We start from the raw sequence: 17,295 nt of genomic DNA on the forward strand, positions 1-17,295 counted from the left end.
TATTAATTAAAGAAAGTTTGCGGAAATAGCAAACTTCCGATGGTAGGGAAAGTCATGCCCACATCATCGCTCAGCGCTCGACTTTCACTCTAAGACGAGATCGAGATTGCCTGGCTCTATCTCCGTGATTTACTTAGCTTAGGATGTGTTCTCTGGATATTGTCAATGTTCTTTTATAGCTAATGTATTGGTTATTACATAATATTACCTGTACGCATAGTAAAAAACAGGAATCATACTTCACGGAGTCACCGGGGAGGCCGGGAGGGGTCGAGAAAGCTAGAGCTATGCGTACTTTTCGGCATTTCAGGCACAAAATGACAGACAATCAAATAAAACTGACAACTACAGAGTTTGAATTACACTGCAGATTGAATAACATCCTGCTGTAAATAATGAAATGGGCCTTATCACAATAAATTACAGCTGTAATGTATCGCGATTCAGTTAGGTAGCCATCAAACGTGCGGTAGCGTCACTTAGCATTGTAGGTTTGTCGCGCGGCAGCAAGTAAGTTAACTTCTCAAAATAAATAAATAAATGAAATAAAATAACTGTGGCAGAGAGAGAGAGAGAGAGAGAGAGAGAGAGAGAGAGAGAGAGAGAGAGAGGATGGGTAGGTGGGAGAGATGAAGATCGAGGGACAGGATAGCAACTCACCGCGGACCCACTGAACTATACTGTAAAACCACAAACTAACCAATAATCACTAGTCTGAAATCTAGAGACAAAGAAGCACAAAAAAACACAACGATAGGTAGAAATAGATAAACAAGTAGAGGATGAAGACATAAAGCCACTCTGGTGACTAAAATAAAGGAAAAAGAGAGATTTTAAACTGGCCGCCTCAATCTCTAGTCTTCCAGAGCCATCTATTGCTACTGAGGGAGGAGGCTGAGAGGCTGAGAGGCGTGTTTACTTTGTGGTTCCTGCCTGGCTTTTCAACAAGATGAACCCTTTAGGAAACGCCCAGGTATTCCCAGTTAGAGAGAACACCTGTATGAACCTGTGCAAGTAATTAGAGACTGTGGGAGGCAAGAATAAAGGTTAAATTAGGTGATTTTAAGCCGCCGGGTTGGAGGGACGTAAATCGGGTTCGTCAGCTTTTACCTATTTATCTCCTAACTGTCCTAATTTCCTATCTAGATTTATGTTTTAGGCTATTTAGTGGTCTAGGTGTGTTGAATTGTGTAATGGTGTGTGTTATTATTGGTCTGGTCTGGTGCTATGGCTGTCGTGGGTGTATTAATAGTTGCAGAATACGTTTGTCATGGTATAGGGTCATCGTACTGTCAAATTAAGATGTCACTACTACTACTACCGTTTCTACTATCTCTCTGACTTCTGTAATGCCACATGTAGGAGTATTAGTGTGGTGGGTGTGGTTGGTGTGTGTGGGATGGATTGGTAACTAGCGGAGGTCATTGTACTGTTATATTAATAGGTCAGCTGTTTCTATGGTTTCTTTACCCGCAGTTATGGCTCACACTGGGATGTCTTACCATATCCTGTGCTTGAATGATAGTGATAGGTTCAGATATAGAAATTTTAGTTAATTACTCAAGATTAGTTTTGTGATTATGGGGCTGAAGGAATTAATGTGATCCTAACCTAATCTAACTAGTGTTGTTTCAGCGTTACCTGATGTGTGTTAATGTTTTGTCTGTGTTTTTTTTTTTCTTTTCTTTTTTAACTAATATCTGCGTGTAGTCATTTTGTGTCACGACCCTTGAATTCTGTCGCTTTGCATCAGAAATTTAAATTGTACAGCTCGTGCTTAAAACTACACCACAAGTTTCATTGATTCTCAGATAGATAGACAGACACACACTGCTAAATTCTTCCATCTTAATCCTGAATAGACTTGGCAGTTGGTTTGTAAATGCTGAATTTATATGAGACAAATGGTGAAATTTAAGAACAGGAATTATAACTTAATCTAAAATCCCATAAAGACATGAAGAACATACACTGATGTGGAACTAGAAGGGTTAAAATACACTGATGGGTTGGAAGGGTTAAAATACACTGATGGGATTGGAAAGGTTAAAATACACTGATGTGGGGTCAGAAGGGTTAAAATACACTGATTTGGGGTCGGAAGAGTTAATATTCACTGATGTGGGGTCGGAAGGGTTAAAATACACTGATGTGGGGTCGGAAGGGTAAGAATACACTGATGTGGTGCTGGAATGGTTAATATACACTGATGTGGTGCTGGAAGGGTTAATATACACTGATGGGGTCAAAAGGGTTAAAATACACTGATGTGGGGTCAGAAGGGTTAAAATACACTGATGTGGTGCTGGAAGGGTCAATATGTAGTGCAACTCATGACTCATGCATGTGATAGTGAGTGAGTGTTGTTCTCTCCGTAAGTAATGTGCATCTTAGCAGATCTTATTGCAGGGAGCCACGCCCGGACAGAGGTTCCTAGGCACTAGCACAGGGATCACCAGCGCCGAGCGGGACAAGATCTACCAGTGGATCATTGAGCTGGCCAACCCGGAGACTCGGGAAAATGCTCTGCTGGAACTGAGGTGAGTGGCATTGATTGTTCTCACCTGCATCACCTTTCCTTATGAGACATGCTTAGGTAAATTGATACATACAAAACTGAAAGGTCTCCCCAACCAGGGCACCAACCTAACAAGATCAGCCAAAATAAAACTTAGTCGATGAAGATGAAGGCTGGAAAGTGCTTTGTGTTCTCTAATATTTCCCTGCCTTTGTCTCGGCTACTTCTAATCAGCTCTGTTGGAAGTTATTGGTATTTTCTTGATTACAATGATATTTTAACCCACATCAATACTGGGATCCATTTTTACCTTGATTTTTGGTTGTGATTAAACCTTTTATTTTTATTAAGAAGAGTCTATGGAGATTAAAAGATTAATGGCCAGAATCTTTACAATTCTAATCTCAACATATGTTTCTGAAGCTGTATAAAATCACCAAATACTAACCAGAACAAATATGAAACCGCTTCCTGGTACTGAAGAGAAATTACTAGTCCAGTGTAATTTTGAATTTTCCAGGACGTTTTCTTTATTTAAGTGGTAGTTCAACAAAAAGTTCTCTTTCTTAACAGGTTCTAGTGGAGGTTATTGATATTTCTGTTATTGTATTTAGGCAACAGGGATTATAGTGACATTGCTTTCCCATGTTGGCCACACCCTCTCTTCTTAACAATGGCTGATTATGATACACATTGCATTATACAGTAAGTGAACTGATGAGGAGATAAACATGGCTAACTTACTGCTCGTCATCACAGCAAGAAACGCGAGTCTGTCCCGGACTTGGCACCTCTGCTGTGGAACTCCTTTGGAACCATTGCTGCGTTGCTTCAGGAAATCATCAACATTTACCCGGCCATCAACCCGGCCACCCTCACAGCTCACCAAAGCAACAGAGTGTGCAATGCTCTGGCCCTCCTCCAGGTACAGTGACCCCCAGCTACTCAAAGATATGACTGTAAAACGTATTAAATAAAGACACTTAAAACATGCCTGAAGATTCCTAATAAGTATGATAATATTGTAATAAACATGTTATAAATAGACTCACATCAAAACATAAACTCACTAAGATAGGATGAAAGAAAAATGTAATAGGTAAAGATGCTCAACTTACATAATGAATTCAAAGACTGATCCACCACAGAACCTCTTTAATTTTTTTATTTATTTACTTATTTTTTATTTATTTATACCATGTGGGCTTTTCACGGGAATCTATAGGCTAAAGGGGATACTTTTTTGTGGTACCTCCTATCTCGAAGCCCACCCGCTAGGAAACCCTTGCCCTGAGTGAGGAAGCCCAACCTACACTCGGACCGTGGACAGGATTCAAACCCGTGCGCTTGGAAACCCCTCGGACCCCAAAGCACGCATGGTTCTACTGTGCCACGGCGGTCTTAATTAAGTTACAGTTGGCCTTATGGATGAGCAACAATGAGAAAAGCGTCAATATTATAAGACTTACTTCCTCCGCAGTGTGTTGCCTCTCACCCGACACAAGATCTCAGTTTCTCGCCGCCCACATCCCGCTGTACCTGTACCCGTTCCTGCAGACTGTCAGTAAGACCCGTCCCTTCGAGTACCTCCGCCTCACCTCACTGGGAGTCATCGGTGCTCTCGTCAAGGCAAGTGTTGGCTCCCCGGCTGGTTATCATAGATCTGCCTCTCCTTAGAATATTGTTTCCTTCTGTTTTTGTATTGGTCTCTTGTGTGAGCTTATTTTTTTATTAATTTTTTTTATTTATTTATTTATTTTTATTTATTTATTTATTTATTTATTTTTATTTCTATTTATTTTTTTTTTTTTTGTGTGTGTGTGTGTGTGTGTGTGTGTGTGTGTGTGTGTGTGTGTGTAATAGGGGAAAGCTGAAAAAAGGCCCACTTAGTTACCAATCCCCTTGCCAGACTGAAAGAGAGAGTTAGCCTGAAAAAAAGGGGTGAATGTCTTGAAACCTCTTTACTATTAGGAGCATTGAGAAAAACTAAGGATTTACATCATTATCAACAGACTGACGAGCAAGAGGTTATAAATTTCTTGCTGACAACGGAGATCATCCCTCTGTGCCTGCGCATCATGGAGTCTGGCTCTGAGCTCAGCAAGACTGTGGCCACGTTCATCCTGCAGAAGATCCTCCTGGACGAGACAGGACTCAACTACATCTGTCAGGTAGGAGAAGTAATAATTGTGTGTGTCAGCTTACTGGCAGTCAGGTGGGTGGACCAATTATTGTGTGTGTCAGCTTACTGGTGATGGTACTGTTTTTTTTTTTTTTTTTTTTTTTTTTCTCTCTCTCTCTCTCTTGCAGTGTGGTGTTGCTTCCTATCACTATCTCAACCTGGTGCATTGGAGATTATATTTTCATCACTCAAACTATTATTTTCTCACCAATAACCTGTCTTCTTTTCTCAATCTCAGGAGCCTGGTGTGTTGTAGCATAAAGGCTTGTATTTTCAAACACTTCTGCGCTTCACCTCCACTATTTAGAAAGCCTATATTTAAATTTACACAAGGTTTTTTTTAAGGTGTTTTTATGATTCCTAGTAGAGGCAGAGTGACAAGATTTCTGCATTACTAACTGGAGAAACATTCTTGAAAATCCTGCTAAATATATCTGCGGCCTTAGAAAATAGTCATGGTGAGAGAGAAGAGCAATTTTAAAGATGTTTACAGATCTAGAAGCAGAGTGGTAAGATTTCTGCATTACTAACTGGAGAAACACTCTTGACAGCCCCACTAATTATCTCTGTGGCCTTGGAAAATAGTTGTGGTGAGAGAGCAAAGTGTTTCTAAATACAGACCTTATATTCATCACTCAGATTATATTTTCTCACCATTATCCTATCTTCTCTCAATCTCAGCCTGGTGTGTTGCAGGTTATATTTTCATCAGTCAAACCACATTTTCTCACCAGTATCCTGTCTTCTTGGTGATTTACAGACCTATGAGCGGTTCTCCCACGTGGCAATGATCCTAGGCAAGATGGTGATTGCTCTGGCCAAGGAACAGTCTGCCCGGCTGCTGAAACATGTCATTCGTTGCTACCTCAGGCTTTCCGACAACCCAAGGTGAGTGGCATGCATGTGAGATTGTCCAAGAGATAGGGATGTGTGTTAGTCTTGTATCTTGTCTCAAAAATATTATTGTTTTGTTTATTTACCCTTCCTGTTTTTCCATACAAGTTGATTTGTTTGTCTTTTCTATTCTCTAGTTATAGGGATGTTTTTAGTTTCTTGTGGTGTCTCCAAAATATTATCTTCATAATTTTGTTAAATTTTCTTATTTTTCTCAAACAGGATTAGATATTTTATGATTTTTTCCATTTCTTTTGCAGTTATAGAGGGTCTTTCTTCTTGTATTCATCCTTCTCATGTCTATTACACAGTATCTCCAAGTCTCTGGTTCTGGTGTCTTTCTAAATATTTTCAATTATTCTGAGTACAAGACCTTTCTTCCTCCACCCAACATGCCCATACCACCTCTGTTTGGAGTACATGGCCCTTGTCCCTCATTCTCGCATGCTCACCAAACCACCATGGCTATATTCACACATTTCCTCTGTGCACAGGGCTCGGGAGGCTTTGCGTCAGTGTCTGCCTGACCAGCTCAAGGACCAAACCTTCGCCGGCTGCCTCAAGGACGACAAATCCACCAAACACTGGCTCCAGCAGCTCCTTGCCAACCTGGAGACCACCTCTGTACCTGACCCTCGCATTGCCCTCCCTCCCCTGGCCGCCCAGTGATGTGGTCTGGTGCTGGGGAGGCGATGAAGTGACCTGAAACGACATGAGACTCTCCTTCCATACCTGGTGTCTGGTGGTGTTGTGTGTGTGAAGGTGCCTGATCCCTAACGCATTCAAAGAAGTGTTCGGTGGAGTTTTCTCTCGCTTGCTACACGACGCTGTGATCTCGGACACCTGGTCTTGTTGTTCTGACTGTCTTTGGTAATTCTGTGATAAGATATATATTTTTTCTTGCGGTTGTGTCGTGCATTAAGTTTGTACGGATGCTTGTTGAAGCCACCGCCGCCGCCATCGCCTGTGGGTCAGTGCACGGTGGCAGGCTTTCTGATACAACAAGGGAACTGGGAAGTACTACATAGATATCTCATTCTTCAGTGCAAAGAGACAGTGTGAAAGAGGACCAGAGACTCTAAGGTAGATTCTATGTGCATATCGTAAGGCTATGTGTAAATAATGCCAAATATCAGGTATCTCTTAAGGCTGCTACTTCTGGGGACTCAAAGAAGTTCTTCCTCCGAGACTAACAATCGTATGTTTACTACGTTTTGCAATATCTCCCACAGTTTATTTGGTCATGTTCAGTGGCATTACAGACGGTACATGACATGGCCGGTTTCCTGTTGCTTGTCAAGGAAACTGTTCAAAAAGGGCAGCATCCATAACTCAATAGTAGTCATGGTAAGGAGTAGAGGAACTTAACACTCCTAAAGCCTTTCCTGCATTCTGTTCAGTCTTACAAAACCACAACAGTAGAGACACAATACCCTCATCCTTATAAACTTTCCCTCAGGTCTTAGTCCCCATTGTGCTGACAGTCTTGCAAAACCACAACATTAGAGGAAAAACACTTTCCTAACTTTCTCTCAGTCTAAATCCTCAATCTCAGTCGTACAAAACCACAGCATTAGAGGAACAAATACTTACCTACAACCTTTCCTTCAGTCACAAGTCCTGATTCTGCTCACAGTCTAACAAAACCATAGCAATAGAACAACACCCTCCTACAACTTTTCTCTCAGTCTAAGTCCTTAATCTGAGTCATACAAAACCACAACACCCTCTTACAACCTTCCCCTCAGTCACAAGTTCTCATTCTGCAGAGAGTCCTTATAAAATCACAACACACTTACAAATTTTCTCATTCCAAAAAACCCTAACTCTTCATAAACTTTCACTCCCAAGTCCTCAATTTGAAGGTCTTACAAAACCTAAACACAAATTCTTTACTGATTGCAAGACTTGGGACATTAAGCACAGTGGGTGTAAGTACCAGTTAATTCACTCACTCCTGACCATGACTAACTGTTACACTGGTGGTTAAAATCATGTTCAGTCATTTGTGCTAAATTTTGATGGTATACTGTTAAGGTTCATTGCAATTTGTTTGTCAATTCCTTGGCTGATATCAGAGCAGCTTATTACAATGGTGAGCTGTGAAACTAAATGAAAAAAACTATTAGATTATTAGATTCCCTTCTCTGGGTTCTAGTTGTAGTGGTAATGGTTACAATTCTCCACTTGATTCAGGGCCAGTAGATATCAAATAGCAAATAATGTACCAATTGACGAGCAACAAGACTAAATAGAAGGAATTGATTGGTAATATTTATAGTCCCAGGTCTTGGTAAATGTTCTAGTGACAATCATTACAATTCCTTATTTGATGCTTGGCCGGGAGACAACAAAAATCATGTACCCATCGATTATCCATGAGTGAAAGAAAATGGTGTGTAATGTTAGATTTCCTGCTCTTGGTAGATGTTATAGTGATAATCTTTAGTTCTTTGTTCAACTCTGGACCAACAAACAACTAACATGTGATGTACAACTTGACGAACCACAAGTCTAAAAAGGAAATCATTTGTAATATACTGATTTTTTGAGGTATTAGATGTTATAGTGATAGGACTTACTGTAAACCCTCACTCAATACTGAGCCAACGAGTATCAAACAAATCACTACATGCCGAGCCACCACCAGCGCACTATGGACGTGAATCGCCTTAAGGAAGAAGTCTTTACAAATGCCTTAATGGGTAATGGGGCAATATTTTACTTAAAGCTCCCTATTGACCTTATTGTCTAGTCTTATTTATTTTCAAGGTTTTTTTTAAGTTTTCCTGCTTTTTTCACCGTAAATGACATGCAAGACAAGTCAAGCACAATATAACCAGTCTGGAAGTTGGATGGAATGCCTGTACCACCTCGCCAGGCTTACTGTGCTGTTAAGACACAGAATACACACATGCAAACACACACAAACATTTCCACAAGAACTTGGCCACATTAATCTCTCTCTCTTTGACTGTTAGTGAACGTACAGCATTGCTTTAATACCACATGACAGACGCCACTTACCAAGAAGAAAGCTGCAGCCAATGGGAGGTTCAAGTGACATTGTTCCCTTTGGCATCAGTGGTGGCTTACTCAAACCTTGCACCATGTTTCAAGCTTCAGAAGCCGAGGCACTTGCAAATAAAACTACAGGCTCCGAAAAATTTAAGCCGCTTGGTCACTTCTGCCGTCAGTGTTGTCTTTCAGTGCACTCCAAACTCACACATTAATTGAGGTTAAGGAGATGCTGTAGCAGTCAAAGAGTTATGTTTTCAGTGTGTTCTTAAAGGTACTCTCTTCAATTTAAAGTCCAGTTTGTCTAAAAGTTGTGGCTGTGGTTTCTTGGACCCAATAAAGACAGAACTCAGTGTGTTAGGGATCTGACTGCCACAGAGAGGAGTCAGTTGTTGGCTTGTGTGTCATTGTAAAGTGGACTCCTGTTACCTAAGACTGGCCGTGTGTTCCTTACTGGCTGGGTGATCTTCCAACTGTATTTTTTGTCGTCAATAAAGTATTCTCACCAAAACGTCCATTGTGTGTTTGTCTGAAACTTTATGAATCTGTCTCTACTAGTAAACATTCCTTGCTCTGAGTAGATTAAATTATTCATCCAGAGACCTATCACTGCCGTAAACTTAATAAGAGGTTATCATCAAACTTGTTCAGACTTTTAATGACTGATTATTGTTACAAATTTTAATAAAGGCACAAAATCACTTATTATAATATAAATTGTACATACAAATAATTTATAATCTATAACTACTACTACTACTACTACTGCTATCTAAAGTATTGAAAGAACATTGTACATAAATATATACATTATTCTTATTTGTACTCAGTAACTTGAATTATACACTCATACACCAACCTTAAATTACTAACCACTGTATAAAACATACCACAGACTTGAACAAGCATCCACACAACACTCACTCACAGAACACATCCACTAACACCAGAATCAGGTGAAAATGTACTTGTACCTCACTGGACCTCACCAGCTGGCCACAGGTGGTCCACATTGACCCCTCTGGTTGGGATTGTGGAGCATCACGAGTCTGCCTAACATGGCCCTGCGTGAATCTGTTCCTCCTCTTCCTTCAGGGTGCTGTTGATCCTCCGCAGCTCAGCCAAGACCTGCACCAGGAGAACGTTGGTCTTCCTTGTAGCTTCCTTCTGCTGCCGCGATGCCTCAACTCGTGCCTCCAGCCGCTCCAGTCGCTTCTTTACAGTCAGTGTGGACTCGATGTGCTTGACGCGCGCCAGCACACTCTTCCCCAAGCAAGTTTTCTTTGGGGACTTGCTGGGGCTCCTCTGTGGTTGCCTTGGCTCCTCCTGTGTGGTGGTCCTGGCCGTCCTGCTTCTCTGCACTGTGTGGGGAGATATACACTGCTAATTTCCAAGACAGTTGTTAAATTTTTGGTTTTGGAAGAGAAGGTAAATCTATGCAGATAAAAAAAAAAATAAAACAAAGTACACTGCAGACATCACAGCTGGTATATAAGTACAGTATAAACAAAACAAGATAAAGAGAAGCATTTGAGAGACAACTAAAACAATCAAGCATCCAGTACAGTATCTACATTGTAGTGCAAACATCACTGCTGCTGCCAACAACTCAAAGGCACATGGCAAATAAAACAAAGACAATCATGCACGGAACTCTCATGAAAGCAGACACAAAATAAACCGCCAGCAAAATCAATAAAACAAAGCAAGTCAATCACAGAAGCATCAGGTCAGCACAAAATAGTCACTAGAATAATGTTACCTGTAGTGTCAACAATAAATTAAACAAAAATAAACAACACAAAATAAACACAAACATCCAAACAAATAAGCCAAACATCCTTACCAATAGTGCGCACATTGACGGCACTGGCCACCTCACGAGTGCGGGTGTAGAATGCCCATAGTGGCAGCACACCCGTGGCCTCCGCCTGTGCCTGGTGCATCCTGAGGCTCTCCTCCAGGCTCAGCCACTTGCGCTGACACTGCTCACTGTTCACCTCTGACCCAACCTGACTCAGTTGCAGAGCGATATCCTGGTACACACACAAATACATTTAGAAAATAATACTACCTACATTTTTTTTAATGAGAGGGATAAACAAAGTATGGTAAAAAGAAAGAGTAATATCCAAATACATTAACCCCTTCAGTTCTGAAATGCATTTTTACTTTGATTTTTGTGTATGATTGGACAATTTTATTAACATTATGAAGGATCTAAGGAAGTTAAAAGATAAATGGCCAAAGTCCTCACTATTTCAGTCCCTCACATAATGTTTCTGAAGCTGTGTAAAATCACCAGTTACTAAGCAGAATGAATATGGAAACACGTCCTAGTACTGAAGGGATTAAAAAGTACTACCACTATTTTTTTTTTACACTGAGAGAAATAAACCAAGAATGGTTAATAAAAGAAAGAAATGGGAAAGAAAACAATGAAAAAAAGTATTCAGAATGCCATCTTTTCACATGAACACAAACACACAAGAAAGCACAAGAAAATGGAGAACAAGAAACCAGCCAACCAACACAAGGCAGATCCCACAGAAAGTAATGAAAGACACAGACTTCCAAAGACTTTCTTCTTCATACCAACACACAACGAGAATTAGTGAAAAAATCAGCCAATTTCCTTAAGTTTCAACACACACACACACACACACACACACACACACACACACACACACAGCAATATACAGCAGGATGTAGTTACTCTATCTATAAAGAGAATAAGATACTATAAGCAATGACAATAATGAAGCTAAGAATGAGAGACTAGGATATTTTACAAAGCCCAATCCACACTTCATTTCCTCACCTCCCACACAACACTGATATTGGCATCTGGTGTGGCAAAGGAATAAGATACTATTAATGACAATAATGAAGCTAAGAATGAGAGACTAGGATATTTTAAGAAGTCCCATCCACACTTCCTCACCTCCCACACAGCACTGATATCAGCATCTGGCGTGGCAAAGGCTTCCAGGCACTCTGTCATGTAGTCCAGTAGGAGGTGCACCATTTCACTCGTCCACAGGTACCCTTCTGCAGGATGAGGTCAAGGTGTGACATACAGACATACACAGAGACACTTCAGGCTTGCTACAGTCTAACAATTGAGTGTGGTATCATTCATAGACACATTACTACAGGATTTTTAGATTCCAATAGACACTTAAGAGTAAAAGCTGGAGTCAGAATCATATAACTTCAGGCTTTCCAGATTCCAACAGACACTTAATCCCTTCAGTACCAGGACACATTTCCATATTCATTCTGGTTATTATTTGGTGATTTCTACAGCTTCAGAAACTTATGTGGGGACTAAAATAGTGAAGACTCTGGCCATTAATCTCCTGCCCTCTATAAATCCTTCCTAATGTAAATAAAACTCTAATCACACCCCAAATTTATGGTAAAAATGCATCCCAGTACTGAAGGTGTTAATCTGGAGTCAAAGAGTTGGGTGTGGTACCATTCACAAAACTAACCAGATTTTAAAAATTTGAACAGACAATTAGGGATAAAAACTGGAGTCAAACAGTTGGGTGTGCATTATTCACATACAAAATAAACACTATGGAACCCAAGAGTTGACTTGTTTATCATTCACCAGCTCCCTGTTACACTTACCCATGTGTTCCCAGGGAGAATAATAAGAACACTGAGAAATTAAAGGTAGGACACATTACTGAAGAGATACAATAGCCAGAACACTCATGGAAACACGTCTCACACCTCACCAACCGCACCAAGACAATCACCAGGACATATTTTGATTGAGTGGCCACATGATTTGTACAATAGCACTATATTTACTCCAGGCACTGTTATTAACAAGCTTCTGAGAATGAACCCTATATGACTTCACCTGTCAGGCAAATATGATCACTAAGGCCCACACTTTTGGCTCTATCTTCCCCCTCGGCACTCACCGTCATTAGTAAGCTCCTGAAACTCTGCCGGCACTGTGCTATCGGGTGCCACAGACGCTGACACACCCTGGTTCATTCTAGGGGAGGAAGCAGTGCACAATTTGAGCTTTAAGTCTTGCATTACATGGAGAGTATCATAAAGTACCAGTGACATTGAGCTTAAGCCCTTCAGTGCCATGATGCACTTCCATATTCATTCTGGTTACTTTTGGGTGATTTTCTACAGCTTCAGAAACTATGTGGGGGATTAAAATATTAAAGACTCAGGTCATTAAGCTTCTGACCTTCATAGACCCTTCCTAATGTCAATAAAATGTTCTAATCATACTCAAGGGAAAACTGTCCCAGTACTGAAAAGGTTAAAGTCTTGCATCACATGGAGAGTATCATGCAGCAGTGACATCTGTATAAACAGTCTCATAAGATCAAGAAAGCTGCAAGAGATTAACTTACACATACATGGCAGTTCTTATATGACATATCTCAGTGGGAATTTAATCTTAATGCAATCACAGAAAATCAATGAATTATATACAAATATATCTAATCTATCCCAAACTTCCTGTGTGACAAAAGAAAGGAAAAAAGAAGAAAAGAAAGAATGAAGGGAGAAGGGAAATGGAGGCAAGAAATAACAGCCCAAAAAAGACAGGACACAGAACAGAGGGCACAGGATATATAACACATAACAGAAGACACAGGACACAGAATACAGAAGAGGACACAGGACACTCACGCCTGCTCTCTCATGCCGAGAGGGTCAATTTCCTGCCCCAAGATGTGGTGAAGTGCATCAAAATACTCAAAGCGGGTGGTGGTGTCCCCGTGCACTTGTTTCTGCAGCACTCGGATGTAGGTTGTCTGTCAAGAGGAGACCAGAGATGTCACCAGCAACTCAGTGGTTTACAGATAGAAATGCTTTGCTGGGTATCCATGTAGGGAGATGGGCTAAGACTGAGCTCCTTGTTCATTTGTTTGTCTGTTTGGCCTCAGTTGTGATTGACTACAGGCTGGCCTCAGTAACATGTTGCAATAAGGAGAGGAGAAAAAAAAGGGGGAAAAGAATGGGGAGCATATGGTGGAGGAATTCTGATACTGGGTACAAACAGTATTTCAATTTATTTCAATTTATTTTCTATTTTTCTTCATTTTTCAAAGCAATACTCTACTGAGGGACTACAAGTCTTTCCCCTGTGGCTGATGGAGCTAAGAGTGAGAATGACGAGTGTGCGAGTGTGTGGTAGCTATACTTTGTCTCAGCTACCATGTGTGGGGCTGCCCGAATGGTACATAGGTAGGTAGATAAACAGATATATGAATGACAATCAAGAATTACATCCAATAATCATTTAAGAAGGAGTTACCTTATCAATTTATTAACCAGACACAGACAGCTAGAGTAGGTAGTAGTAATAGAAGTAGAAGTCATAGTAGCAGCAGAAGTAATACAAGAAGTTACCATCTCACTCTTGGCACACCCACCTTGAGATTCCTCCATTTCTTATCACAGTCACTCCCAGAACAGTAGTGGCCTTTCTCCCTCATGTGCTCGGCCACCGCATTCCAGATGGCCTTCTTCTTCTTGGTGCCATCATAGAAGTCCTCAAAGAACTCTTCCACACTGCCGATGAGAGCCAGCACTTCCTCCCGGCCCCAGTGGATCTCAGGACACCGAGAGCCTGCCGATGGCCCTGCTGTATCTGAAGGGAGATCATTTTTTCTTTAATATAAGAGGAGAAATCTGGCAAAGGGTGACAAAAAAGATTAGACAAAAAGGCCCACTTAGATGCCAGCCCCCAAGCAGGTCCAAGAGAGTTAGCCAAAAGAATGGGATATATGTCTTGCAACCTCCCTCTTAAATGAGTTTAGGTCATACAGAAGCAGGCAGGGAAGGAGGTAAGGTCTGGGGGAGATATGGGTGCTCCTTACCTGCCTCTCACCTGCTTTCTCCCTTATACAACTTAAAGATCTGATAGGCTTGTTATGTCCCTTGTACCACACCTGACAACCTTACCTAGCATAACCCTTTCACTGCGCTACGAAACAATGAACAGTAACTGAGGAAATATACAAAATCTTTATAAGCATCTACAGGAAAGACCATTAAAAAGAATAAATGTTGAGATTTCTGAATACTTTGAAGAGAATATAAAGGTTTGTAGAACAAGTGAATATAACTCAGAATGGTATGCAGTTAAGGATAGATGCACCAAACATAAGTGAACGGGATAACTTACCTGACCTAACCTAACTTAGCCCATCAAGACATAATTTTGATTGTCTGTACGTTGTATGTGTCACGTGGAATAACGACACTCATATATGAAGTTGGAAACACTGTGGCATTATAACAGTAAATATCCTTAGAGGGACGAGCCTGCCATGAAATAACTCCAGGATAGTGACAGGACTTCACTCATACTACGGGGGAGGTGAAGCTGGCAATCCTGTCCTCACCTGCCATGCCGAGTGTTGTGCGTCTTGCCAGGGGCGTGTCAAGTTCCTATGCTGTCACTAACACACTTGCTGGCTGAGTCCTTCCATGAGAGCGAGAAAACACGACCCCCTTGCAAAATACCGCCAGCGTTGCCTTTACTGGCTGAGCTGAGAGTTGCCGAGTTGCTCACTCTTTGTTAGTATTTGCTACTTACCGTTAGACTAGTGGCAAAATGTCACTATGATCTATATATATTCTTTTGGTTTTCATCAATACACCTTGAAATATTGTCAAAAATACACATATATCGAGAATAGAGGCGATAGAAAAAGAGAATAAAGAAATATCATCGTTTGCCTTTCAAATACCTCGTTTTTTGTTTTGAGTCTTTCCCGCGGGAGATGCAAACATTCGCTGACAATGTAATATTTACTGCCTCGCCAAATAACCATAGCTGGATGCGATGATATATAAAAAAGATGTCATAATAACCAATAATTCGATATATGACATTTATGGAAGTATAGAATCTCATTAATGATAGATGTAGTAATAGACGGTTTTCATAATATTAATTTAGTACTACCGTACAGACACTGCCATCACAGACACATCTACGGAGGGCAGTGTCAGTGGTGGTGGTGACGGTGGTGGTGGTGTGTCTACTCTTTTGTATTACTATTCAGACTTGCTATACATCCAGACACACCCATACATGCTCAAAAATACACTCATATAACCAAAACACACCTAGAATCAGCTATAAGTACATCCAAACAGTCGTACATACGTACATACACACAAGTGAAGTGCAGTGTTACCATATTCTTGCCAAACTGGACCAGCAGGAAGGCCAAACCTGAAGACAAGGGTGAACCAGCCAAGTCAACACCGCATTGACACAACGCTCGATCCACAATGCAAGCCTTACATTCATTTGTTTAAAGTAAGCTAAAGCCATTCACTTATTTTTAGGTGTCCTTTATATATAAGAGTGAAAACAATTTTAAATCTACTCAGATTTGAAAAGATGATACGTAAAAAACAAATCTTCAGTATTTATTACCAGCTGTTATTTGGTTCTTTCACTTACCGTAAACTAAATATGGCTCAGAATGGATCCACTAGTCTAGCATTTCATATCTCGTGGTCAAATATTCCCAATATGGTTTAATTTGGGTGGTGAAAGAATAAAGAAACATGGCGTCCAGTAGCGCCTGGCTGCTTCACTGATTTTGCCGCCCCTTCGGCCCCAGCCTACCCCCGGCAGCCAGGGGGTTCCAATATTTTTTTTCATATATTTCCTAAAGATAAAATTACGCTTCTGTGGTATGTTTTTATGGCTTCTAAAAATATTTTGTTGCCCTTAAATTGTGTTGCACGCCTCTGATCGATAAATATATGGCGTTCGGTGGTGTTTTATGGCGTAAATATGAAGGAATTTAACGGCCAAATTTTCTATTTTCCATTTGGAGATTTTTTATTTCAAGCTATAACTGGGCCTTTATGGTATAAAAGTATCGCTTAGTCCCTTTTAAGTAAGAAATCAATCAATTGAATGAAATGTGTGGACTTTTAAATTATGTTTAGTCCTGTTAAAAGTGAATTTTATAATTCTTATTTCATTTCTTTACGTTTGTGCTTCACGATCTAACTCGTTCTAGAATGCCTTGAAAGATAACCCAGGCTTTGTAAAATGTGTTGAAATACTTGCTAAGTGAAAATTATTGGACTTTACAAGAGTTTGTAATGAGTTTAGATATTAATGCTTTTGTTTTGCATAAATATCTTTTCATTCGTTCATTTCCGGTTCTAGCTAACTGTTGGATGTCTGAAAAAGGACCTTATATTGTCTAGTATTTTTTGAAAGAAACATAAAGTAGAAATGGGTGGATGTTTTAGCAGTGTTATAAGTGAAAGTATCTTTATACTTTTACCATAATTGATGTAGACATTTCTTTAAAACTAGTTAGGCAGGAGATGTTTTGATATTTTGGATGTTAGTTAAAGTATCTATCAAGTCATAAAATAGTAAGCATTCGGCCATGGCTTCGTTTTTTCTGTAGGTCATTTTTAAAATTATTTACGTAATTTAGCCGAATCACCCCTTTTCTCGAGCTCTGATGATGTCACAGGTAAGGTGGTGACTCATCATGGCTCTGGGCGGGCTTCTCTCTTTCAACCCATGAGTTCGTCAATATTTCTGCGTAATATCTAGTGTTTTCTAAATGTTTTTATCCATTTCTATGCTCAGATGTGTATAGGTGGGAGAAGTAGAATACAGAAGAAAGGGGAAACGAAAGAA

General features: G+C 40.3%; 2 protein-coding genes and 1 long non-coding RNA gene across 3 annotated transcripts; 2 read left to right on the forward strand and 1 right to left on the reverse strand.

Moving 5' to 3' along the window:
- Window positions 1–870: 870 nt before the first annotated feature.
- LOC123513635 (CCR4-NOT transcription complex subunit 9-like) lies at window positions 871–9,129 on the forward strand. Its single transcript, XM_045270902.1, is given in 8 exon segments — window positions 871–973; window positions 2,410–2,540; window positions 3,278–3,443; window positions 3,999–4,014; window positions 4,017–4,147; window positions 4,531–4,689; window positions 5,461–5,588; window positions 6,089–9,129. Coding segments are annotated over 8 exon segments (930 nt in total). The 5' UTR covers window positions 871–949; the 3' UTR covers window positions 6,264–9,129.
- A 123-nt stretch (window positions 9,130–9,252) lies between these two features.
- LOC123513634 lies at window positions 9,253–15,185 on the reverse strand. Its single transcript, XM_045270901.1, has 7 exons — window positions 15,011–15,185; window positions 14,036–14,253; window positions 13,290–13,414; window positions 12,554–12,630; window positions 11,557–11,663; window positions 10,459–10,648; window positions 9,253–9,973 (listed from the first exon to the last, which is right to left on the reverse strand). Exons 1-7 carry the CDS (start codon window positions 15,015–15,017, stop codon window positions 9,666–9,668), a joined length of 1,032 nt encoding a protein of 343 aa, XP_045126836.1. The 5' UTR covers window positions 15,018–15,185; the 3' UTR covers window positions 9,253–9,665.
- Window positions 15,186–15,588: 403 nt separating this feature from the next.
- On the forward strand, window positions 15,589–17,288 carry LOC123513637. The gene is made up of 2 exons (XR_006677421.1): window positions 15,589–15,936; window positions 17,245–17,288. It is a non-coding gene; the product is annotated as an uncharacterized LOC123513637 (long non-coding RNA).
- Window positions 17,289–17,295: the final 7 nt, after the last annotated feature.

This window comes from Portunus trituberculatus, chromosome 36 (genome assembly GCF_017591435.1).
Source record: "Portunus trituberculatus isolate SZX2019 chromosome 36, ASM1759143v1, whole genome shotgun sequence".
NCBI classification, from domain to species: Eukaryota; Metazoa; Arthropoda; class Malacostraca; order Decapoda; family Portunidae; genus Portunus; species Portunus trituberculatus.